Raw genomic sequence first — 27666 nt, 5'->3', positions numbered from 1 at the left:
AGAGTAACCTCATCTCACTCCCACAAGCCAGAGGAGGAAGAGGTATTTCCACAGGCCCCATCAGGCCAAGTGCCTCCACTTCTCTTCTCAGAGTCGTCCCTGGACTTGGGATACAAGAGGGCTCCCCATGGATCTGCCTTATTACCATGGCCCTCTGTCTAAGCGAGACTGTGAAACCTTGCTGCTCAAGGAAGGGGTGGATGGCAACTATCTGTTAAGAGACAGCGAGTCTATGCCCGGAGTCCTGTGCCTCTGCGTCTCGTGAGTAGCCTTACCTTCCAAACATTTGGAACCTTAATTTAAATGTAGGACTGAAAACCAAGTAGAAAAGAAATTGTACTTCACTGACTTTGCAGCCCAAACGAGCAGAATGAGAAATAGCTAGACACTGCCAGGAGAGGATGGAAGGAACGTGTCTGTCCAAACTCCTCCACCTGCCCTTCTCTTCCTGGTGCAGATGCCACACGCACAATGAGTAGACTTTGTGAAGCAGCAGAAGTGGGGATGGTGGTGAGGAGAAGGGTGCAGGAAGCATGGAAGGGGAGCTGGGAGACAGAGAAGGTAGCATTTGAGAAAGGTCCTCTCCTGTAGAGGTTGGTTTCTTTGGTAGAGAAAAGACTAGGTGCCCTATATGAAATTTTAATCTGAGAGGCCAAGTTTTTACATGGATTCTGCTGGCTCTACTTGTGATTCTTAAAATATTAATAATATTTCAGATTTTGTTAGATTTGTGAAAGGCTTCAGCGTACATCATTTCCTTTTATCCTGCTTGTAGTCTCTTAAGACAAGCCACCATTTTATCACTAAAGAAACAGAGACCTGGGATTTCTCCATCATCTTGCTTGTGTTACAATTTATCTGGTGTTTCCAAAGAGGCTGAGTTCAGTATGAAGGTCTAAGCCAGAGCATCAGAGCTACCCTGATGAAGGAACTTGTTTAGCCAAGTTTAGAAAGCAATCCTGAACAGACATCAGGGGAAATCTACTATCTTTAAGGATCCTCCACTTTGTGGAGACCACTGAACTTTTTCTTTACCTGTTATAGGAATTAAAACCCAAGTGTCTCCATGGATGTGCTTCAGGGCTTCTTAGAATTCAGGAGCTATGAGGACAAAAGAGATTGTCATTACTAGCAGAATAGGCAGGGATGTATTTCTTTCTCTATGTGATACCCGAAATACAGATATAAGAGAGGCAGCCTTAAGGTGTTAGCAGTTTGAGTTTTCAAGTTACAAGTGATGTTGAGAGTGTTTTCATATAGTTTTTAGCCATTGTTAATTCCTCTTTTGAGAATTGCATAATCATGCCTTTTACCCACTTTTAGCTTGAGTGGTTTGTCTTCTTTTTACTGTTTTTTTTTTTTTTTCAATTTCTATGTATGAAGGTAAAACTTTTTTTCAAAACAAACAGACACACAAAACTACAAACCAATTTCATCTACTATCAATTTTCAATAAACTACTAACAAAACAGAAGCCAGTAAAACATTAAAGAAGAAAATACACTATGCTCAATTATGGTCCAATCCAAGAAATCAGGATGGTTTCATGTTAGGAAAATTATGTTTAATTACATATTAATATGTCAAAGTTTACAAACTGCATAGCTCATTCAAATTTGCTTAAAGGTATCAGATAAAATTCAGCATCTACCCATCAATTAAATACACACTCATGTGTGCACTTGCATGCACACACTCCTAACCATGTAGAGCTAGACAGATGCTTCTTTAACCAAAGGCCAGATGAAGCACTAGAAGAATTACTCTCAAAATTATGAATGAGCCAAAGATATTCATTCTTGCCCTGGACTTGAGGACATGGGGTGGGGAGTAAAGGGGAAGCTGGGATGAAGTGAAAGAGTAGCATTGACATATATATACTACCAAACGTAAAATAGATAGCTAGTGGGAAGTTCCTGCATAACATAGGGAGATAAACTCAATAATGGGTGATGACTTGGCTGAGATAGGGAGGCTGGGAAGGAGTTGCAGGAGGGAGGGGATATAGGGATATATATATAAATACAGTTGATTCACTGTCGTACAGCAGAAACTGTAAAGCAATTATATTCCAATAAAGAGCTTAAAAAATGAAAAAAAAACCAACCATATTCATTATAAGCACTACTATGTAACATTTTCCAGGAGATATTGGCAAGTGTAATTAGTCAAAGGAAATAAATGTAAAAATTGAAAAGGAAGATGCAAAATTATTATTATTTGCAGTTGACATGACTTTATATCTGTGAAATCTAGATTTAACTGAAAAAAAAACTTCTAAAAACTTTAAGAAAATTCAATAAGGATATCTGCTTATATAATTGAAATCTAAAAATCAATAGCTTTTTCATACAGAAGCAATAACCAGTAAGTAAGTATAATAAAATATCTCATTTACATCAGCAAAAAATTAATAATACCCAGGAATAAATATAATATCAAATGTGTAAACTTAAATACCTACTGGGGAGATTACTAGAAGACTTAAATGAAAGAAAGGATTCAATTTAGAAGCATATCAGTTCACTACAATTAATCTATAAATTCAGTATGTTTCCAGGAAAAACAATCAACAGAATTTAAAATTTTTTCTTCAAAGATAGTAAAGTTTATCCAGGTGGGAAGTGAAACACAAGGAACCTGCCAGAGAACCAGAAAATTTTTGATTATAAAAAGGGGGACTAGCTGTACCAAAATACATTATAAAACTACAGTATTTACTAGAGTAATTAAAAGAGTTTGGTACTGAGAGATCAATGGAATCGAACACAGGGTCTGGTAGAAATAAAGCCAAATACATATAGAATTTAGCATATGCTTAAACGAGTGTTTCAAATCAATGAGGAAAAGATGAATGATAATTTTGCTGGGACACTTGGCTGGTCACTCAGAAAAAAATAAACCTGAATCCCTTTCTTACTTCTTGAAGTAAAATTAATTCAAAGTGGTTCTAATACAGAACTTATTTTTCTACATGAAACCGTGTGTATTAGAAGAAAATGTGAACTATTAAAAAATATTCCTGGAATTGAGAAAGCTTTTTTAACAAGATATAAAACCCAGAAACCAAAAAAAGAAAAGACTGCTAAATATAACCATTATAACAAACAAATAAACAAAAACTGTTTTTAAGAAAAACTTACAAACCAACAGGAAAAATCAAAACTTCATTAACATATAAGAGCTTTTTAAAAAACGATAGCAAACTAGGTAAAGTGCAAGAGGAGGAGATTCTCTGAACTGCAATGTGAAAAAGAAAGATAAGAAAAAATGCTAGATCTCACTCATAACTAAAAAGAAAACAAATTAAAAGAATTATGTGATACCATTTTTACCTATTCAAAGGTTTAGAATTAAAACTAGGAGAATACCCAGAGGAAATTCAACTGCTGGGAAGCAGATGTGGTTGCACATATAAAACACAATAGAAATATGGTCAAAACATAAAATGCATGGATATAACCTCTGACCCAAATTTTCATTCATAAAAACCTATCTTATAGTTATTACTACATAAGTATGTGCAAATTGGCATTAACAAGATTGAGTAAATCCATATATGGTATGAAAGAAAAAAAAAAAATCCTTGGACTTCCCTGGTGGTGCAGTGGTTGAGAATCCGCCTGCCAGTGCAGGGGACACAGGTTCCATCCCTAGGCCAGGAAGATCCCACCTGCTGTGGAGCCACGAGGATCCTGCACCACAACTTCTTTTTTTCTTTTTTTTAATATTTATTTATTTATTTTTATTTACTTGCACCGGTCTTAGTTGCAGCAGGCAGACTCCTTAGTTTTGGCATGCAAACTCTTAGTTGTGTCATGCATGTGGGATCTAGTTCCCTGAGCAGGGATCAAACCCGGGCCCCCTGCATTAGGAGCACGGAGTCTTATCCACTGTGCCACCAGGGAAGTCCCTAGCACCACAACTTCTGAGCCTACGCTCTAGAGAGTGAGAGCCACAACTGCTGAGCCCATGTGCCTCAACTACTGAAGCCTGTGCGCCTGGTGCCCGTGCTCTGCCACCTCAACGAGAAGCCCGCATACTGCAACAAAAAGTAGCCCCCGCTCGCCACAACTAGAGAAAGCCCAGTGTGCAGCAACGAAGACCCTACGCAGCCAAAAATAAATAAATAATAAAATAAATTAAAAAAAAACACCTCAAAAAACTCCAAAATCTATTGTTGTGTGAAAAAGGCAAGATGCAAAGTATGATCCCATTTGTGTAAAAAAAATATATGCCTATATCCTTATATATTCATAAACAGTTTTTGAAAAGCATATAAGAAACATAATAGTGGTTACAGCTGGGAAATTTAGCAGGAATACGTAGAAAAAAGGGTTGTGGGTGCATTCTTTTTATTTGATAACTTTTTCACACTGTTTAAATGTTTTATACGTGCATGAATTATTTTGGTAATTTTTAAAAACGTTTATAAAAATGTAGTGACTCCCTGCTATCTATTCAAACACTGTGCTAAGGCTTGGGGAGATTCTAAGTCGATTCCAATAGGGGACTTGCAATTTTTTTCAATATGTAAATGAGTAAAATAAGGGTAAGACAGTATATCAATTCGAGGACAAAGGAGATGAGCAGGAAAGTCTTCTTAGAGGAGGTAGTATTTGAGCTGGGACTTAAAAGAGTGGATAAGATTTGGTTACACAGAAATGGAATGGAAGGCATTGTAGGCTGGGGAAAAGGCAGGAACATAGGTCTAGGAATAGGATATTTTAAAACACATAAGAATCATCCAGGATTCTGGAAAGGTGGTTTGGAAACCGACCTTTGGAAAAGTCAGTTTGGGGTAATGTTATGGGGTCGTAAAAGAATGATTTGGTAGCTAATGGGAAAACATGGATGGTTTATGAGCAAGGAAATGACAAGACTAGTGCTGAGTTTTAGGAACTCCAATCTAATAAGGAGAATGTACTCAAGCTGGCAGATGATGACGGCAAAACAGACTTCTGTGCCCCTAGATGGGAGATGGTGAGGAACTAGCTGTGGTGGGGCAGCACTGGGGATGGAGATTAGAAGAAGGTGCAAGGGATGTGATAGAGACAGGAGAGACCTCGGTCAAGACTTCAGGGAAGGTAGTCTATACTGAGATTCTCTTTAAAAATTAACAATTATGCTCAACTGCTCTGTGATACATCATCCTATATATCCAAAGCAAAAGTCACTAAGAAATGTAATACAAATAGTAATGACTAATCAAATGGAGAGGCAGGAATAAATATTTGTTAGACACCTGCACTTGATCAGGCCTCACCCTCTTCCCTGCCCACGTCACTAAAAGGCAAACAAAATTTCCGGCACCATAGGGCTTAAGGCTCAGGTCAAATGGCCCCCATCAAAATGGCCTTTTTCATAGTTCTTGTGAAACTTAGTTATCACACAGATCAGTACAGACCATTCGGTTGTAATTGTTCGACAATTATTTGAAGTCTCCCATATCGAGCACTGCAGTAGACATTCGATTGATGCCTTCAACACAGCTCAAAGTCTAGTGGGGAAAATAAAGAAGTAAATGACACTGTGATGTGTGATAACTGGTCTTACACGAGGGCGTGATAGGAACTGAGAGCAAGGAGTGATTCATTCATCAAGGAGTCGAGGGCCTACATGGGGGCTGGGACTTGGAGGATGACTAGAACCTTCATTCATTCATTCAGCAAGAACACACTGAGCGCTTAATGTGTTCCAGGCATGCTCCTATGTGCTGGCGAAATAGTGATAAACAGTGCAGGCACTAGTTCTGCCCTCGTGAAATGACATTCCAGTGAGAGGAGACACTACAGTGAAAACACAAGAGGCATATTCCAGGGAGGGACAGAGAATCTTCTTCAGGCTGGGTACAGGAAAGGTTCCTTTGAGATGGTCGCATAAAGCAATTCATATTCCAACACACAATACTATGTGAGAAAAGTCAAAATTATCTACAACAAGCATTAGACTGTTTTTCTACATCTGGGCAGCAAGAGTCAGTATGAAAGTGCTTTCTATGAGCCAAAATTTGGGCTAAGCATGTTACATCAATGATCTCATTTATCCTTTGCAAAGCCATCTTCAGGAGGTGATTCTGTGGGAAAAGAAATGGAGCTCCTTATTAACTAACGTGTCCAAGATCAGACTGTTGATATGTTGTTATGTTCCCTCTCTTACCAATGTCCCCAGTTCCACTGAAATGTGTTCAAGGTGGTCTCCCTGGAACTCTGTTATAAAGTGCCCAGGCAGGGGGCTTGAGGGCTTGGCAGTAGATCCTGATATGTGGAATCTTACATCCTGCTTCCTAGAGAGGAGCTACCCTTTCTTCTTTGCTATGTTAGAATGGCATTATGCCAACTTCCATGCTTTCACTGATCTAAACAAAGATATTATGGGGAAGGTTAGAAATAAAGGAAGGAAGTCACAGAGGAGAGTTGGCCTAGCAGCATATAGCACTGACCAGAAAGCTATGTGGTAACCACAGACAGGAAATGTTACCTGATCTCACAGCCTGATAGACCATGCAGAAAACACCAGTGTCCAAAACACTGTCTGCGTAGGTGACAATGTGAGTGTTAGAAGTTGAAACTGGGTCTGGCATTATAATCAGCAGAGTCAAAATGGAATAGATATTCGGAGATGCAAGGAATTCACCCGCTGGCGTGAGTGGAAAGGAGGGACTTTCTGTAGTTATATACAGGAAAGCTGCAGGTAAGAAGAAGCCAAGCCCTGTCTTAGGGCATGTCCTAATTGAGGAGGAAACAACACAAAGAGTGAGTGAGAGAGACCCCAAGAGCTATTTCCAGCTCTCAGATTCTGAAATCTTTGAAAAGACTCAAGTTCAGTTAGGAAAAAAAAAACAATTCAAACTTTTTTGTTGTTTTAGAAAAATCAAATGTTGAGAAAGGTATAAAAAAAGAGAGCAGACATTATCTCAGTCTCACCACTCAGAAATCACCTCTTCTGATATTTCAGTACATATCTCTCCAGATTGTTCTTTATTCGTGTGCATGTACAAACCAATACTATACATGTACATAAATGGCTCATCATATTTGAAGATTTGCAACCCTTTTTTACAACGTAAAACTGGTATTTTTCCACATCAAAGAAAGCCAATACACATCATCCTTTCACGATTGCTTGCTATTTGATTGCATAGATCATAATTTATACATAACTACACATTTAGGTTATTTCCAATTTGGTCCAATGGACCCAATGTAATTTGAGATGATTAACATTTTTGTGCTTACATCTTTGAGAGTTTGCCCAAGTCTCTCCTCAGGATAATATCCCAAACATTTTAACATTTTTATACACATTGACAAATTAGTACAACAAAAGTTTGCACGGATGAACCCTGCAATCACGAGCAGTGAGAAAGCCAGAAGTCAAAACTCTTAACACATTCTTTATTGACTTGTAACTTGTTTTTTCACCCTCTTAGCAGTACATTTCAAAGAACAGAAGTTCTTGATTTTAATGAAGTCAAATTTATCTTTTTTTTCTTTTATGAATTGTGCTTTCAGTGTTGTATATAATAAACGCTTGCTTAATGTAATTCCCAAAGACTTTCTCCTTGTTTTCTTCTAGAGTTGTAGAGTTTTAACTTTCATATTTAGTGTAGCCTATCCTGATTTAATTTTGCACCTGGGGTAAGGTTGGGGTTGGTGTGTTACTAAATGGCCAACTATTTGTTCCAGCTCACTTGTTGAACACATTATCCCTCATCCCAATAAATTGCTTCGGTGCCTTTGCAAAAAACAAAAACAAAAAAAACAACCTAAATGCCCATCAACAAATGAATGGATAAAGAAGATGTGGCATATATATACAATGGAATATTACTCAGCTATAAAAAGGGATGAGATGGAGCTATATGTAATGAGGTGGATAGAACTATAGTCTGTCATACAGAGTGAAGTAAGTCAGAAAGAGAAGGACAAATATTGTATGCTAACTCACACACACAGAATCTAAAAATGGTACTGATGAACTCAGTGACAAGAACAAGGATGCAGATACAGAAAATGGACTGGAGAACTTGAGGTATGGGAGGGGGTGAGGCGTGAAGGGGAAACCGAGACGAAGCGAGAGAGTAGCACAGACATATATATACTACCAACTGTAAAATAGATAGTCAGTGGGAAGTTGTTGTATAACAAAGGGAGTCCAACTCGAAGATGGAAGATGCCTTAGAGGACTGGGGCGGGGAGGGTGGGGGGGACTCGAGGTGGGGGGAGTCAAGGAAGGGAGGGAATACAGGGATATGTGTATAAAAACAGATGATTGAACTTGGTGTACCCCCCCCCCAAAAAAAAAAAAAGATCGAAACTGGAAAAAAAAAATGTAAAATAAAAGACCTAATTTTTCATTGAAAAAAAAACAAAAAAAAAAACTATTGACTATATAAGTTTGTATCTATTTCTAAGCTCTCACCATTGATCTTTTTTTGGTCTTTATGCAAATTCCATATTGTGTTGATTGCTATCACTTTATAATAAGTCTTGAAATAAGATGGTTTAAATCACCCAACTTTTTAGGGTTATTTTGGCTATCATAGGTCCTTTGCATTTCCATACATATTTTAGATTCAGCTTTTCAGCTAACACACACACAGACACACACACACACACACACACACACACACACACACAGACTAATGGTACTTAGATTGAGATTGCATGAATCTGGAGATCAATTTGGGGAGAACTAACACAGTAATATTAATTCTTCTGATCCATGAACATAGTTTAGTCTCTTCATTCATTCATACCTTTTAAAATTTCTCTCAGAAATGTTTTGTAACAGGTTTTGTAGATCTTTTGTCGAATTTATCCGTAAGATTTCATACGCTTGATTTTATAGTAAATGATATCAAATTTTAATGATTTAAAATTTTAAATTATTTTAATTTCACTTTCCACTTGTTCAATGCAAGTGAATGGAAACACAATTGATTTTCGTATATTGAACTTGTATCCTGCAACCTTTCTAAACTCACTTATTGGTCTAGTGGCTTTTTTTGGTAGAATCTCTGTATGATTTTCTACATAGCATTTGTAATTAAAGATGGTTGTATTTCTTCCATCTCAATCATTCTGTTCCATTTTTTTCTTGCCTTATTACACTAGCTAGACTTCCAAAACAATGTAGAATAGAAGTGATGAGTGCAAATATCCTTTTCATTTTCCAATCTTGGGGTAAAAGTATTCAGTCTTTTCCCACTAACTATGTTTTTAGCCCTTCTATTCCTAATAGGGCTGAGAGTATTTTTCTGCATCAACTGAACTGGTAGTATGAATTTTTGTTTCTTGTTTATTAATCAACAGATTAAATTTTGTAGATTCCACGTGTAAGTGACACCATGAAGCATTTATCTTTCTCTGTCTAGCATGGTTGAATAATATTCTATTGTTTACATATACCACACCTTCTTTATCCGTTACTCAGTTGATGGACACTTGGTTTGTTTCCTTATCTTGGCTATTGTGAGTAATGTTGCAATGAACATGGGCGTACAGATCTCTTTGATATCTTACTTTCCTTCCCTTTGTATACTCAGAAGTGGGATTACTAGATCACACGGTAGTTGAATTTTACTTTTTTTGAGGAAACTTCATACTGTTTTCCATAGTGGTTACACCAATTTACATTCCCACCAACAGGGCACAAGGGTTCCCTTCTCTCCACATCCTCACCTACTCTTCTTATCTCTTGTCTTTTTTTTTTTTAATTTTTTTCTCAGATTTTATTGGCGTGTAATTGCTTTACAATACTGTGTTAGTTTCTGCTAACACAACAAAGTGAATCAGCTGTACGTATACATACATCCCCATATCCCCTCGCTCTTAAGCCTCCCTCCCACCCTCCCTATCCCACCCCTCTAGGTCAACATCAAGCATCAAGTTGATCTCCCTGTGCTGTGCAGCAGCCTCCCACCAGACATCCATTTTACATTTGGTAGTGTATATATGTCAGTGCTACTCTCTCACATTGTCCCAGCTTCCCCTTCCCCCACTGTGTCCTCAAGTCCATTCTCTACGTCTGCATCTTTATTCTTGCCACTAGGTTCATCAATACCTTTGTGTTTTGTTTTTGTTTTTTCATTTGTTTTTTTAGATTCCATATATATGCATTAGCACACAATATTTGTTTTTCTCCTTCTGGCTTACTTCACTCTGTATGACAGACTCTAGGTCCATCCACCTCACTATGAATAACTCAGTTTTGCTGAAGGATAGAATTTAGACTTGAGGGAAGAAGCATTCCTGGCATAAGTGCCAATGTTAGCAGTTACAGAATGATGGAGTCATTTCCAGGGACCCACTTCTGATGTTTTTTTGACGTGGGTTTAAGAGAGTAACAGGAAATGAAATTGCAAGGATTGGGTGGGTCTAGAGGGAGGAGAATTGGAGTGGTGGATGAAGTAATCTGAATTTCTTTGACAGGCAGAGGGAATTTGGGCTGTTTTTGAGGACTGAGCCAATGAGTTTAGCAATGCTATGAGGAAATTAATCATAGCGAACTGTGAAATGGATTAAAGATAGGGAGACGCTGGCAGCAGGAAACTTTGTTGGGGTACCATTTCTTGTCTTTTTGATGATAGCCATTCTAACACATGTGAGGTGATATCTTATTGTGATTCTGATTTCAATTTCCCTGATGATTAGTGATATTGGGTACCTTTTCATGTACCATTTGTATATCTTCTTTGGAAAAGCATGTATGCTTTATATATTTTGAAACAAACATTTAGATGGATAAACATTTAGAACTTCTATATCCTCTCCATTAACTGACCCTTTTATCTTTTTGAAAACCCCACTTTTTTATTCCTGGTTATAGTCATTGCTCTGAAATCTACTTTAGCTGATATTGCTAGCTTTATTTTTATTGGTGTTAATAATATATACTTTCCCCATCAATTGACTTCTAATCTAGTTGTGTCTTCTTTTTTATATCAGGTCTCTTGTAAGAATCATAACTTTGAGTCTTGCTTTTTTATCTAATCTGACAATATCTTCCCTTTAATAGGGATGAATAGGCCACTTGTATTTAATGTAATCATTGATATGATTCTGTTTAAATCTACTATCTTGGTATTTATTTTCTATTTGTTCCATCTGTTCTTTGTTTCCCCTTTCTTCCTACTTTGGAATTGATTGAATATTTAAATTATTTCCAAATCATCTCTTTTGCAGGCTTGGTATCTATAATTCTTTGCTTTTTTGTGGTTTATTTAGTATTTATAGTATCCATGTTTAACTTATTATAGTCTATATTTGACTAATATTATCCCACTTCACCTATAAGAACCTTACAATAATATCCTTTCATTTCTCCCACATTCTGATCAAGACTTTGTGCTCTTACTGTCATCCATTTTATTTCTGTATATTTTATTACTCCTACAACAGATTGCTATTATTTTTACTTTTAGCAATTATCTTTTTATTTTTTTAAGAACTTATTGAGATACAGTTAACATACAGTAAACTGCATGTATTTAGAGTGTACAATTTGGTATCCCAATCTCCCAATTCATTCCCCCCCCAACCCTATCCGCTTTCCCCACTTGGTGTCTATATGTTTGTTCTCTACATCTGTGTCTCTGTTTCTGCCTTGCAAATTGGTTGATTTGTACCATTTTTCTATATTCCGCATATATGTGTTAATATACGATATTTGTTTTTCTCTTTCTGACTAACCACTCTGTATGACAGTCTCTAGGTCCATTCATGTCTCTATAAATGATTTTAAATATAAGAAAAAAATTTTTTTCTTTACCCACTTATATACTATTTCCGGTACTCTTCTTTTCTTTGTATGTACCAGGGTTTCTCAAACTTGGCATTATTGAAATTTGGGGCCAGATAATTCTTCGTGGAGGGGAATGCCCTGCGCAACTTGTGATGACCAAAAATATCTCTAGACATTGCCCAAAGTCACTCCTAGTTGAAAACTATTAGTATTATTTCAAATTTTCACCTGGTACCATTTTCTGTCTGTCTAAAGGACTTCCTATAACATTTCCTATAGTGTATATATACTGGTGTCAATTATTCCTGCTTTTGTATATTTGAAAATGTGTTCTTTTCACTTCAGTTTTTGAAAGATTTTCCCTGAATATAGATTTCTAGGTTAATTTTTTCTTTAAATATGCTTAAGATTTTGTTCCACTCTCTCTTGACTTGAGGAGTTTTTGATAAGAAGTTTGCTGTCCTTATATTTCTTCTTCTATAGGTATGTATCTTTTCATTCTTCAATTGCTTTTAAGATTTATTCTTTATCATTGGTTTTAGGCAATTTGATTGTGATGTATCTTTGTGTAATTTTCTTTTTGTTTCTTGAGTTTGGGGTGCATTTAATTTTTTGGACATGTGGGTTTATAATTTGCATCAAACTTACAAAATTTTTGTCTGTTATTTCTTTAAATATTTTTGTTCCCACTCAGGGAATTTAATTACAGGTATATTAGGCTAGTCAAAGTTGTTCCACAGTTCACTGGTTCTCTGTTTATTTTTTATAGTCTTTTTTTCTCTCTGATTTTCATTTGGGATAGTTTCTGTTGCTTTGTCTTCAAGTTCACTAATTTCTGTCTTCTGCTATGTGAAATTTGGTGTTAATCCCATCCAATGAATTCTTTATCTTATACAATGTAGTTTTTATCTCTAGAAGTTTAATTTGGATGTTTAATATCATCTGTGTTTCTACCTAACAAGCTCTCTTTCCTCTAGATTCTTGAACATCTGAGATGATATCAGTAACTGTATTAATATCCTTGTCTACCAAGGTGGAGCCTGGTAGTCTGCCTAAGTTGAAGAAATAGAGTCTACAAAGCCTGAGATGCATAGAGTTTATGGAGGTGAGAACACAGAAGAAAAGATACACTAAGAAAGAGCTCCTGTAATCTGTAGGGGGTTCCTTGAATCTTCAGCATAGTGTTGAATAGCTCTTGGGCATGAGGAAAATACCCAGGCTGGGTAAAAAAAAAATCACCCAAAAGAAGCCAAAGGAACAACCTCTAGAGTTCACACTGATCTGGAAATAGTTTGTGTTCTCACTAGAGAGGAAAATTTTATAATTCATGGACATCAGTTAGAATAATCAGAAGCATATTTACTCAGCAGTGGGATAGAATTAGCCTTGGACTAATTGCTGCTCTTGTCCCACCTAAAAAAGATTTAAAACAAGTCTCCAAAAGGTTGAACTATCTCCAAGTAGCTTAACTGCACCCTAGAAAAAAGTTCAAGAATCTTTATAGGAACATGAAAACATCCAGCAGCAAATAAGATAAAATGTGCTACGTCTGGCATCCAATCAAAATTTACCAGGTATGGGGACTTCCCTTGTGGTCCAGTGGTTAAGACTCCATGCTCCCAATGCAGGGGGCATGGGTTCAATCCCTGGTTGGGGAACTAGATCCCACATGCCCCACGGTGTGGCCTAAAAAAACCCAAAAACCAAACACACAAAACAAAACAAAATTGACCAGGTATGAATAGAGGCAGGAAATACAATCCATTATGAGGAGAAATGTTAATCAAAAGAAACACCAGAAATGAGCCAACATCACATTTTATAGGATGCTAATATTCAATGTCTTTCTGGGTTATGTTATGTTGGAGAAAGGGAATTGACACTTATTTGTGGTAAGGCCATGACTGTGTACTGTTATTCTTATCAAATGAAGGCAAACTGGTACAGACTACTTTGCTGTTAAGAATTTTAGCTAGCTAGCTAGATAGCTTGCTTTTGCTTGATCTATGGCAAATCTTTACCTAGATCTAGGTTCTAGATCTATGATTATTATTATTATTTTTTTTTTTTGGCACACGGGCTTAGTTGCTCCGCAGCATATGGGATCTTCCTGGAGCTAGGATCGAACCCATGACCTCTGCATTGGCAGGAGGATTCTTAACCACTGTGCCACCTAGGAAGCCCTAGATCTATGATTATTTTATCCACACAAATGTGGGTATCTGGAACTGCAGTTGAAAATGCAATAACCTATGATTAAGGTTGTAATAATCCATAGTCACCAAGATATACCTGGTGTTTGCACTGGCCAAGAGGTGAGTTGAGTGAGAATGTGGTAGGGATCAACACACCATACATTTCATGATTTGATGGTGCCCTTGGTATAGACATCTTTTCCAGAGATGTGAAATTGCTTTAGTTTACTGTCTTGGCAGATGAAACCAGTTATAGGAGCTCCTGCTTGTTCCTTTCCACCACACTAGTCCTCATTCTATGATTCAAAGAACCAATGAAAGATTTTGACAATATCTAAGTGCGCAAGTGCATTCTGGAACTGGGGAAATGACCATGGGATGGTCCCGTGTTCCCACTGGACCCACTTGAAGTACACTCAGGCCAAGACTTCTTCTATCACCCAACTCCCATGAGTTCTGCCTCTGACTGCTAGATCATGGGAACATTTGAGTCTCCAAAGATTAGTGTCAGTTCAGGGCCAGTATCAAATAGCCTTCAAAAATATTGGGTGTTTTTGCTTTTCCCAGTATGCAGTGCCTGTAGCAAATGCTGTTCATCCTTTTGGAAAAGGCTTGGGGAAATGTGGTCACATTCCTTCCATAAAGGAATTCAGAAACCCAACACATCTCTCAATAAAAGGGATCCAAACCTGTCAACTGGATTAAATCTGTAAATTGGGTAAAACACCCAAGAACCCCTACTCTGTGACTCAAGTCAGGGTTCTGCCACCAGACCTAGAAGTTTTCTGTTTACTTTATATCCAGCAGAACTTTAGACTGCCCATCATTCTGTGCTTTGGAGTCCAGTGAATCATTTAAGCATCACCACAGATCCCTGTGTTCTAATACTGTTACATCCCTCTGGCTTCTGATAACTGTGTTGTCTTTGTCTCTCATTGAGTGCTAGCACCTGACCTCTTCTATTCCTGGATCCCATTATATCCACTGAAATCAGGGCACCCAATTGCACTGCAGGACTCCCCACTGTCAAGTCCAGCTTACAGCACAGAGCTATAGTTTTCAAAGATGCTGGCACTCTCCTTGCAATTTATCTTTACTGCATCATGAAGGCGTTGCCCTTCAGACACCTGAAGTGGGGGTGAGGATTACCTAAGCAGTTTGCATAAGTAGGTTTATTATAACAGTCCCATCTTCCTGAGTCTTCAGATTCCTTTATAGAATGCCAAGGAAGTTTTGGCATTTTGATCTCTATTGAGCATGAGCCATTATTAAACCCATGCTTCAGTTGACCAGTCTAGCAGAATGTTTATGTCACTACCAGGTGTGTGAGCTAGTACACTAATTCCAAATCCAGGGTGAGTGGGTCCTTATTGATGAATTCCGCCAACACGTCTTCTATCTTATCCTTCTTTAACACCGTTATATCCACTTCCATATTTACACTTTCTATACGTGTCTCCCACTGACTGAGCCAATCAGAAGCCTGAGAGCAAGGGAGCCCATAGAGGTCAGAGCACAGAGCAGTCTAGGGAAAGTTAGAAAGATACAGAAAATATCCAGCACATGTATACACTGGTAGAGTAAATCCCCTACATACAAACCTTCAAGTTGTGAATTTTCAAAGATGTGAATGTGTATTTGCATGTCCAATCACGTAAGTTAGTTCATGTGTCTGGTGTGCATTGTCACATGCGTGCATCCTCTACAAGTGCTTGTGCTTTTGTGTACTTTACTGTACAGTGCTGTATAGAGTCCAGTAGTACAGTGTCTTTATTTTAAGCCCAGGATGTCCGGAAGCAAACGTAAAAGGCAGCAGTGATGTAGCTGGTACTGCTAAGAAGAGATTCATGACACAGGAAATACAAGGGGGATTTTCTTTATTTGAGGAGGCACTGTTAGTTTTTGAGGCACAGGACCCAAATGTAGAACAGTACACGAAGTTTGCAGCAGTCATTCAGAATGCAATCCAGTGCTTCCGTGTCATCTATGATGACAAAAAAAAAGCTACTACTCAGGCTTCATTGGATTGTTTTTTCAAGAGGGTAGATAGAATTGAATCCAGCAAGGAACCAGAACATGTGCCATCAACGTCAGGCGGGAGTGAAATTGCAGCTTTCTGACCGTCTCCTATTGCTGAGGGTCCTTCAGCTCCACCATCTCCCACCTCCTCTCCCTCCTCCAGTCAGTAACTCTTCTTGCCCGTTCACTCAATGCCAGCCCCTGTATGCCAGCTGTTGTACTGCACTGCTGTACTTTTCAAGGTACTGTACTGTAAGATTAAAAACATTTTCTTTATTTTTTGTGTTTGTTTTTTATGTATTATTTGTGTGAAAAGTATTACAAACCTATTACAGTACAGTGCTATATAGCCGACTGTGTTAGTTGGGTACCCAGGCTAACTTTGTTGGACTTATGAACACATTGGACTTGTGAACATGCTCTCAGTTTGGAACTTGTTCACATGTAGAGGACTTACTGTACTGGACATATTAAGTTTGAAATACCTAACGGACATCCAAGAGGAGATATTAAGTAGTTGGAAAAAATGAGTCTGGAGTTCAGGGGCAGGTTGGAGCTAGGAATACAAATTAGAATTAATTTGATAAGCATTCATATTTTCCCAATAGTCAGTCTTTCCATTCAAAACTATCCCCCTCTTTTTATTCTGTGACGTGTTTGTTTATGTCTCTTGGTAAGATTTCTTGTATACACTTGGCACATTTCTTAAGATAGTTCCATGTGACTCAGCAAACAGTTATTGAGAATGTACTTTGAGACAGGCAATGTGCTAGACTGAACAAAGCAGGCACAATTCTGGTCTGAGTGTGAACTACAGATGAGGAAATGGATAATTAAAGTCCAGTGTGGTAAGTACGTTTCAATAGTAATGGACAACTTTTTCCAAAGCTTCCCCTCCTTTCCCCTTGGTGGAATGTCCCACCCCAGGGTGCCTTCCCTGAAGCACTAGTTGCCCCCAAATCAACTCAGCTGCTTTGCACCACCAGGTCTGTGAGCACCGCCTGGACGGCAGAGGTGGCCTGTGGCTGGTTATCGTGGTGTGTAGATAGGATATGGCGATAGTGATTGTCACAGCTTTACAAGACTTGAGAACTGTTAAGACAGGAATACATACACCAGATTAAACCGTCCACTCATCATTCCTCTTCTCTCCCCAAGAGAATCAGCCTTGTCAGCCCACCCCCCATCCCAACCTCTTAAAGGCACAGGGGGTAAATCAGGGATACAAATTTTAAGACTATATTCATTTTAGGTCTGTTTTCGAAAAATCTAAAACTTTTTCTGACTATTGGAAAGGTAAAATCACCCTAAAAGAGAATTATTAGAGAATTAAAATATAGCCTTTACTAAAAAATAGTGAACTTGAAAAAGGGTAAAAGGGGTGAGGTTGTTGGCAAAAATAATAACAACTTAGTGGTGGGCCCTTTTTATCTGTTTGTTTTGCTTTTGTGTTTGGATAAAGGCTGTTTCAGAGCAGTCAGTGAGCATCTGGAATCTAGAAAGTTAGCTGCTGTGATCACTAAAAGCTTAAATAACAAACTCCGCGGCTTGTTTTCAGTAAAGAGATTATCAGCTCCCACAAAGAGCCAGAATGTTCATCACAGATTTTTTTCAAAGTTGCAGAACAGGAGATGTTTGTTGAAGATGAACAAATCATAGGAAAAGGTTTACTTAGCCTATTCTTACATCTTTAGCTTTCCCCAACTAGTGTAAACAGGTAGAGCTTTACCAACAGATAGAAAAATTTGCGCCAAAACCCCTCAGAGCTCAATGATGACACCACTGATACCCCTCTCTCCCTGCCTTTCTCCCTCTCTTCATCCCTCCCTCCCTCTTTCTTTTTTCCTTAATCTCAAAATTGAACAAAAAAAGCTATTTTACTTTATACTTTCATTATTAACTGTATTTTAATAAGGTTTATGGACTGTGTTATTTTTTTAAATTTTTTGAACACTGTATTTTGATTAACTTAATCTAATAATAGTTTGTATTAGAAAGTACATATTTTCATTAATTTACCCTTTTATTTGACTTTATAATCTACTTATGATTTTTAAAGTGTATTTGAATGTAATAAATATGTAGTTTCACTGATCTTTGCTTTGTAATAAGTAATAAAACATTAGCATTGTCAGTTTTGTTTCAATAGTGTCAATCTAAAAGAGTAGACATTTGGGCTCATGGATTATACACATTCAACTTTACTAAATTTTCCCAAATTGTTCTCCAAGACATTAGTATCTAATTATACCCTCATTAGTAGTATATATTAATAAAACTTTCTATAGCTCCATACCACAGCCAATATTTTGATTTAGTAAACTCTTACATCTTTGCCAGTCTGGTATGAAATGATATGTGGCTTCAGTTCTATTTCTCTGATTGTTAGTGAAGTGAAGCATCTTTTCATTTGTTTATTGGCCACTATATTTGTCTTTTTTTTTTTACTGTACATTAGTGTTCTCATTTTATATTAGGGTTGCAATTATCTTCTCCCAATTTGCAGACTTTTTCACTTTGTTAGTATATTTTGATACACAGACATTTTAATTTTAATATAGTGAGTTTATTAATCTTATCTTTTGGCTTGTACTTAAGGACTCCTTCCTTAACCCATGGTCATCAGGTTGGTCACTTATATTTCTCCCAAGCTTAGTGTTTTGTCTTTTCATAATTGGGTCTTCAACGAGAGTGTGAAGCAGGAACCCAGATTTATTTGTTTCCACATGAAGGCATCACCATTTAACAAACAATCCACCCCCTCCTCACGGACCTACTATGCCAGCTCTGTCCTATATCAAGTTTTCATACATCCGTGGGTCCTGTTTCTGGGCTATTTTATTCCACTAATGTCTTTTCTACTCCAGAGCCAGTTCCTCACTATCTTAATTATAGTTTTATAAAAAGACTTAAGACAGAAGCACCCCACCACACACACACACACACACACACACATCAATTTTCTTCTTAAAAATTGACTAGACCAGATTTTTATGCAGAGCAGTGACTCAATCTGACTCACATTTTTTAAAAGGACCACCCTGGCTGTTGTGTAAAGAATGATAATGACATCAGAGAGAGAGGAAAAACTGCTAGAATTCTGTCCTTGAATAGATGAAAGCGAATGACAACCAGTGGAAATAAGAGGCATTAGCTTCGCAGAGCAGCATGCAGAGTGATAAAGGCAGCGTCCGTGCAAACAGATGCTATCATGCGTGGTGATGGGAATCTGGAAATTCTCTTCTGATTGCTTTCACCTTTTTGGTGAAGTCATTAGTTAAGAGTGAGATGTTGAAGGTTTAAGAAGAAAGGAAATGGTGTAGAATCATTGTTGAGGAGAGTCGGAAAACAAATGATCACCTGGAGGCATTAAGAGCCCACTTGAGGTTTGTGGTCCTTTATTGAAAGTGAGAACAGTGAACATGGCTGTGTGGCTCCCAGCCAAATACAGCTGTACACAATTGGGCTTAATCAGGATTCTGGTTTTGCTAATTAAGGAAATAAAGTGAAAGATGATAAAGGAGTTGTAGGGAGTGATTATAATGGTGGACAAGCAATCTGAACTGGGTAAAGAAGGGAGTGAAGACATGTGAGTGAGAACACTGAAAAATGGCAGGATCAATGGGCTGCAAAGTCTCTGGGGTCAAGAGAATGTTGGGGGAGGGATCTGGAAAGACAGGAGGCAGGAGAAAGAGAGTGGGATGCATGAAATTCACATTATGAGACGATTGCCCTTATTGGCAATTACAAGGTCAAATTTATGAGTGGGGCTGGCTTCATGGTGTGCAACCTTATGCAGTCACCCAGGGCCCTACACGCAGAGGGCCCTGCCCTGGGTTTACTGTTCTTCTGTCACCATCTCAAAACTCCTAATAATTTTTTAACAGGGGCCTTAAATTTTCATTTTTCTCTGGGCCTCACCAATTATGTGGCCAGTCCTGGTTATGAACATGGGAGTGAGAGGGTGATGTAGGTGGAAGAAAGGATTAAAATGGAGGAGAGGAATTTGAGGACCTGAGAAACTGGGGTGTTAAAGGATAATCTACATGTGAATTGAAGTTGCCAAGGATTTAGTCAGGAACAGTACTGAAGACAAGACAGCGAGCTGGGAGCTAAAACCTGGAGAAATGAGTGGCTATAACTCAGAGTTCAGGAGTTGTCAGCAACAGTGACGTCTTGATTGGGAAGTGGGTGATGTAATCTACATGAAACACAAAGCTGAGGGTTTGGAGAAGGGAAACAACACTGAAGAGCTGCAAATGCAAGAACACGGGCCTCCCCTCGAGGCCTGCAGTGAGAGTGCTGTGGGAGACAGCAGCAGCCTTTTAGTGCGGTCCTGGGGAAGCAGTGTCCTCGGGACAGAGGCAGGTTTCCCTTAGAGCAAGAAGGTGACAGGGATGACGAGAGAATAGGTTGAAGATATAGGAGACTTTGATGATGGCAGACATTGAGTGCTAGAGAACATGTGGAAGGATTTCAGGAGCTGGGAAGAGAAGGACACAATACAGGCTGTGCAGAGCCTTATAGGATTAGAAAACAGGAGAAAAGATATGCTGCGAGACTGGGGTTCCTTGCAATGACTAACAAACTGGGATAAAGGGTATGAGGAGATTAGCCTGATGGATTTCAGGCAGAGGGTGGAGGCAAGACTGTGAGTGCTGGGGGATAAAGAGGGGCTCCCTCATCACCATGGTGAAGGCCCAGGGGACGCATGGTCTTTTTACCTGTTCTGAGTGTAAATGCATACTGAAAAATCATGTATCTTTCAAAAGTTTTATAAATGGCATCTATAAAATAATAATTAGAATAGGAGACATTAAAATAAGTTTTTATGTTAACTCAATCATATTATAGTCATATAAAGTAGATACTAATCTCACTGCTCTGTAATTTCTTTTTTTTTAAATTTTATTTATTTTTTTTTGGGGGGGTACACCAAGTTCAATCATCTGTTTTTATACACATATCCCCGTATTCCCTCTGTAATTTCTTACAGCGTTTTTTGGGGTAAATATTCCCAAATAAATGTATATAGGTATCACAAGTTCAGTAAATCAATTTCTGGTAAAGCATTGCTGCAATGTGGCTTATTTCATTAAAAATACTTTGCCAAGAATAAGACTATATTTGAGTGATGTCCATCTTTCTAACTTGAAGTATATGGCTTTTGGACTAATTAATATAGAAACTCCAATTGTTTTATTCTTTCAAACTCATCTAGTAAAGGTTTTCTTAGGCTGATAATACAACAATGTAATTAAAAATAGTCATTTATTTAAGAATTTAACTTAGGGTATATGATAGTTGAGTTTCAAGAAACCATATGAAAAACCAAAAGCAGTGTACGGACCTTGTTTGGATCCCAAGTTGAATTATACTTCTGTGAAAAGACACTTGTGAGACCTCTTCCCAGACTGTGGAATACTTTAATTTGTCACAGATAGACAAGGATTCATGTAAAAACTTGTTTTGCTTGTCATGTGAGTTAGAGATACCCACTCGCTTATTCTGGTCTCAGGAAAACCCGCAAAAAGGATTGGGATTTGAAGTCAATTGTCAAAGCCTCCAGGCAATCATCTATGAAGTCTCCGTACCTTCAAGCTATAAGTAGCTAGCTATCTGCCTTCCCAACTCAGTCAAAAGATGAATCATCTGATTCTTTGGCATGGGTGCAAGTGAAAGGGTGAGGAGTGATCAGTCAGATAATCTGAACCTCAGGTCAATGTTTTTGATCCTCATTTTTTACATTTTAATATTTCTTTGGAATCAGAATATGGTCAACAGTTGATAGAGACATTTAATGTATGCATTTTTCTCCTTGAAAGTTATTATTAAATTGATACTGTATCCTACAATTGATGACATCTTGGAATTGAAGAAATATGGTAATGTATGCTATTTCTTGCTTTGGAAATTGTTCGATTGGGTCTGTTATCTAAATTCTAGTTAGATTACTTATCCAGTGGCTCCTGTTCCAATGAGGAACAAGAGCACAATATCTCGCTTCCTTGCACAAAATCCCCAACCTTCTGTATTTTAGTTACATTAACTGTATCTAATGAGGTCAATGATGTGTCACAATAAACAACACAGGAATGTCTCAATGGCGTTTTGTATGTTGTATCAACTTAGGGCTAAATGAAAAAACTAGAGAGAAATGCCAAGATGATGGAAATTGTCAAAATTCTCTCCTTATTCTCTTTGCTACAGCCCAGACTTCCACCACCAGAATAAAGGTCCTCATTTTAAAACCTCTCTTTCAAATTCCCACACATGAGAAGGCCTGAAAATGATGTTTCTTTTTGGGATCCAAGATTGACAAAGGCTTTGCACACAAAACACAGTGGTAGATGTTACCTGGGTTTGCATATAAGAACACTGTGATTCACGCAGTCATCTTTCCACAGGTTTAAAAATATTGTCTACACATACCGAATCTTCAAAGAGAAACATGGGTATTACAATATACAGGTAAGGACATACAAGAATTCCTATAACAAAAACAAAAAGCTGGGGGAAAAAACCCTGAGAACATCTCTTGGACCTGAGATATGGCCGTGAAGAGGCGTTCTAAACAGAGAAGCACTATGCAGAGTTAGAGTCAGATTAATGGTTAACATTGTCTTTCTTTGAGGGAAATAGGAACGCACTAGAGTTGGGTTCCATTTTTGAAAAAAGAAAACAAGGCTATTATTCAAAAGCATAGAGGCATGAAGTTCCTCCAGGGGTCAAATATACCATCCTGAACTCCATAAGAGACTACTGTCGACTTAGAAGACAAACAATGACCACGATGGGTGGAAAGATAAGGCGGGGAGAGGCCCGAATGTTTAGGAAGTCAAGGGGCCTCCACAGCTGTATGAAAATACAAACGGAAGCATCAGTCAACTGGCAGTCTTAGGGATTTCTTTAACGTTTCTGGTTTACTGAGAGCTAAGCACAAAAACCTTTTTTCTTTTGAAGTTACTTCTCTGGCAGGAAGTAGAGTATAATAAAATGTCATAGAATCTTTAATTACTAACATAGAATCCTGAAATTATCTTTCTGAAACGCTTGCATAAAAGTTAAGCAGATTTTTTTACTGCAGGATTTCTCAGAATCTTCAATATGCTAATGTTTATTGTGACTATCTGAAAGAGATTAGAATATACAATGATCCCCAGACACACACACATACACACACACACATACACACGTGTGCGCGTGTCCACACATGCACGTAATTTTTCTTTTGCCACAAAGGACATTATTGAGGCAATTGACAAAATCTGCATAAGGTCTGTAGGTTAGTAATAGTATTGTATCAAGATTAATTTCCTCATTTTAGTGTGGATGTGTAATGTTCTTGCTTTTTAGGAAATATGAAGTATGAGGGTGAGTCAAAAATTATCCGCACTCTGGCTGTAGAATTTTTAACTAACTTTTAGAAAAGACAAATACAGCATTCTTCAACATAATCTCCTTGCTTTTCAACACACTTTGTCCATCTGTCAACAAGCTTTCACATTCCCTCATTAACAAATGTTTTAGGCTGAGCTGCGAGCCACGAATGCACCGCTGTCTTCGCTTCTTCATCACAAGTGAATCTTCATCCTCGTAGGGCTGCTTTCAAGGGACCAAACAGGTGAAAGTCCAATGGAGCAAGATCAGAACTATAGGGAGGTTTTAACACCTCAAAACCAAGTTTTTTCAGTGTCGACATTGTGGGCAGAAGTGTGCAGACGTGCATTGTCATGCAAGATCACAACATCCTTGGATAGCAGTCCTCTGCATTTAATCCGAAGTTTAGGCTTCAGCTCTTCAATAAGCATCTCACTGTAATGAGCACTGTTGATTACTGAACCTTCTTCCTGAGACTATTCCAATACTGGCCCTTGAGAATCCCAGAAAATTGTGAGCATCAATTTTCCAGCTAATGGTTGACTTTTGAACTTTTTCTTGATTGGTGATTGAGGATGTTTCCATTCCATACTCTGCTGTTTATTCTCAGGCTCGTAGTGATGAATCCATGTCTCGTCACCAGTAATGATTCTCTTTAAGAAACTTTCACCTTCCTTAGAGTATTGGTCCAAATTTTGTTTGCAGATATCCAAACGCTTCTGTTTATGCTCTTCCGTGAGTTGTTTCAGTACCCATCACGCACAAACTTTTCAAAACCTAAGTCTGTCGTGGATTACTTTGCTTCGAGGTGTTAAAGCATCCTCCCAATAGTCCTCATCTTGCCCCATCGGACTTTCACCTGTTTGGTCCCATGAACGCAGCCCTACAAGGACAAAGATTCACTTCTGATGAAGAAGTGAAGACAGCGGTGCATTCATGGCTCGCAGATCAGCCTAAAACATTTTTTAATGAGTGAATATGAAAGCTTGTTGACAGATGGACAAAGTGTATTGAAAAGCAAGGCGATTATGTCAAAAAATGATATATTTGTCTTTTCTAAAAGTTAATTAAAATAAATGCTACAGCCAGAGTGTAGATAATTTTTGACTCACACTTGTATTTAGGGTTAAAGGGATGTCATGTCAACAATTTACTCAACATTTTTCTTAAAAAAGATGACGTATACGTATATATGCACATATATATTTAGAAAGAGAGAGAACAAAGGGCAAATACAATAAAATGTTAACATTTGGGGTGTGGGTGAATTGGAAATTTAAAAAATATTTTTGCAACTTTTAAAGCAACTCATTTTAAAACATTTATTTCTTAGTTGTGTGTATTTTGGGAGATTCTGGATAATTCCTTATTTCCCCGTTTTGTCTCCTGTCTGGACAAAACAGAGAGGCATCCAAACCAGTTATAACAGACAGAGAGGGGCATTGCATTGAAGAGCTGCTCTGTATCAGGGCCTGTGCTGGATGCTCCCTGGGCTGACAGCCTTTAGTGGAGCCCACTTCCATGTCAGCCTGTGTCCCTGTCCTGGAGGTTAACCACACTGCAGGTCACAGAGCCTTCCTGTCACCACCCCTCTGTAGACCAACACCGTAGGCCTGAGAACCACAGTGATCATCAAACACATAACAGCCCAGGAAGCTCTTGTGTTTTTAAGTTATTTCTATGAGATTATATCAGAAAGTTGTACTTGGTTTATAACTGGTAAAGAGAAAACAACTATTCACAATTTACCTAAGTCATGTCGACATTCCCATTTTCCATTTACATTGGGACTTTTTTGCCTTGTTTTCCTCTCATGGAGATTCTGAATTCATCAAGTATGTAAATTGCATATTTTGCATTTCCCATCAGAAGTCTGCCTGTGTTTGTCCCCTCCGCTCTGACATATGCTCTTAGAGGGGCACCCTCCACAGTGCACCTACAAGAACTGCCTCCAAGTTGCCAAAGATAGGGGCTCACTCGATCCCACAGACTGTGGTGGGGACCCTTGGTTGTTAATCCTCTTTACTCAGAGTAGCTCAAGTCAGAGTTCCATTTTAAAAAGGAGGGTTTCTGTGTATTGTGTGCGGTGTGAGGCCTCACACATGAAGTGTCAGCCATCTGTTTTTAGTTCACCTCTCAGAGGCAGCCCAAAAACCACTGTTTTGAGAAATGTCACCTTTCATACACAATTGCAATGACGAGTGACCTCCTTGCATTTTTGCAGACCGTGGAAGGCGCTCAAAGACAGATCTTTCGAAACCTGAAGGAATTGATCTCCAAGTTTGAAAAACCAAATCAAGGGCTGGTGGTTCACCTTTTAAAGCCAATAAAGAGAACCAGCCCCTGCCTGAGATGGAGAAGTTCGAAGATAGAGCTGGATGGTATTTATGGTAAACACTTTCCCTCAGGGTCCAGAGAGGAACCTTACTGTCATTTCCACCACTGGCCTACTTTGTAGAATAGATACAGATAATTGCCCTTTTCTATGATGTTAGCTCTAAAAAGCTTCATCCTACGAAGAGCACTTTCCATCTTGTTGGGAAGGGATGCCTTTGAGCTCCTGGAGGTGGCAAACATATAGAGCTCTCTGTGCTCGGACAGCCCAGGGAGCAAGAGTGGTTCCTGGACACCCTCCAAGAGCTGACTTCAAACTCATTCTGTGACCTTGAGCAGACCACACAGGTTTGGGAAAAGATAGCCAATATGCAGAATTTTCAAATGAGAAAATTGCTTCAACCCCCTCCCCAAGCCTCATCCTGTTACATTTTGCTCAATATTTGCTAAGCATTCATTTATATCTTGTTAGGGGAAAAATCATTTCAGATACACCCCCAAAGGTTATTAAGCCATGCTGGAAAGGAGAGACGGTCAGTAAATCTGAGTGTGGAGAATCCAGGTCATATTCCAAGCACCTGCTCTTGCTTACACCGCTTGAAGTCTGCTCTCAGAAAAGAATCTAGTGTCTGTTATAGTTATAGTTCAAATGTAACTCAGACTTCCTGAGACATTTACAGTTTAAGCCTGTTTTCTCAAGGTGGGACGTATGGTTATGGCCCCATTAGAGGGGTTTCAGTCATCAGTGGGCAGGTGATGGGGAGATGGGCGGAGGACAGAGAGTTCCGGGGAGCCTGCAATCACCCCACACCAACTGCACTACAGCAAATTTGCCCTTTAAGTGGCTAGAGCAAGCTTCTCACCTCCTGAAGACTAAATATGGTTTTTGAATTATGAAAAAAAAACAAACCCTCCTCTACCACTGTTCCTCTGTCCCCTTCCACCGTGCAGTGGCGTATGCACCTCGAGGAGAAACAACCCATGCAGACTCACTTCCTATAGGCTCAGCTGCAGATGTAGCCCCACAGCCATTTTCTGCTGTAACTTATAGGGAAAAAAAAGCATAAAAGGGGGCAGAGTAGAAACCCAGGAATGTACCTGGGCTGCAGTCCTTAGGCAAACCCAAATGAGTTGCTCAGGGTGCTTGGGCCAGTGGTAGTATTTGTCTCAGCAATGATAAAATAACCACAAATCCCAAGAGGAGAACCCTTTAGAGTTCATCCCTGAGAACTGGGCGAGAGTCTCACCACACCAGTTGTCCATGTTTGGTCAGCCTTGGCAGAGCGAGCTCCCGAATCCTCAGCTACCAAACTGGGAGCTGCCTCCCATCAGCTCATCTTCTTCCCCCCCTTCCTTTGACCTCATTAGAAAAGCCTCAGGTGCTCCCACGGTGAGGGGGGCACAAGATTTCTGCTGTTGAGTGGAGGTATCTGGTCCTGGAAGTTCTGATGCTCGACTTATTAACAGACCCCCTATTTTGCCAGGAGAACTCCCTGTGGTACCCCAGCCTTTTAAGGCGTCACTTTGATGTGGCATCAAGAGCACCCTGTGCCTGGGAGAGGTCTTCTTTCCCTTGAGTGGTGCTGGTCAATGTGTCTCCTGGGTGTGGAGCCTCATGGCTGGTCTTCTGCTTTTTCTCCCCAGAGAACAGTAACAGCGATTATGTGGACGTCTTGCCTTGAACATAAGGAGACTGGACAAAGCACTTATAGAAGAGATGGGGTGACAGCTCTCACCAGTGATCCTGCTTCTCATGCAGGTGTAGGTCTGGAAGGCCAAATTCTAGGAGACATTTTAGACTTTCATGGTCTGAGTGACTGAAGCTGTTCTGTCCACCAGCCTCAGAGAAATCACTCCCCCGCCCCCACCTCCCACGCGTACACCTCGAGCAGCTTCAAAATCCCTTTTCCCCCTCACTTTCTTTCTTGGAATCGGACAGCCTAACTTATTCTCCTTGACTTGTTAAAAGTGCCACCACTACATCACAGTT

At 38.9% G+C, this 27666-nt stretch overlaps 1 protein-coding gene across 1 annotated transcript; it reads left to right on the top strand.

The window, feature by feature from the left end:
• SH2D1B (SH2 domain containing 1B) lies at positions 1-27394 on the top strand. Its single transcript, XM_057725500.1, has 4 exons — positions 1-261; positions 22370-22433; positions 25567-25732; positions 27321-27394. Exons 1-4 carry the CDS (start codon positions 128-130, stop codon positions 27356-27358), a joined length of 402 nt encoding a protein of 133 aa, XP_057581483.1. The 5' UTR covers positions 1-127; the 3' UTR covers positions 27359-27394.
• Positions 27395-27666: the final 272 nt, after the last annotated feature.

This window comes from Hippopotamus amphibius, chromosome 3 (assembly GCF_030028045.1).
Source record: "Hippopotamus amphibius kiboko isolate mHipAmp2 chromosome 3, mHipAmp2.hap2, whole genome shotgun sequence".
NCBI lineage: Eukaryota > Metazoa > Chordata > Mammalia > Artiodactyla > Hippopotamidae > Hippopotamus > Hippopotamus amphibius.
This window is presented reverse-complemented; position numbering and strand designations above follow the sequence as displayed.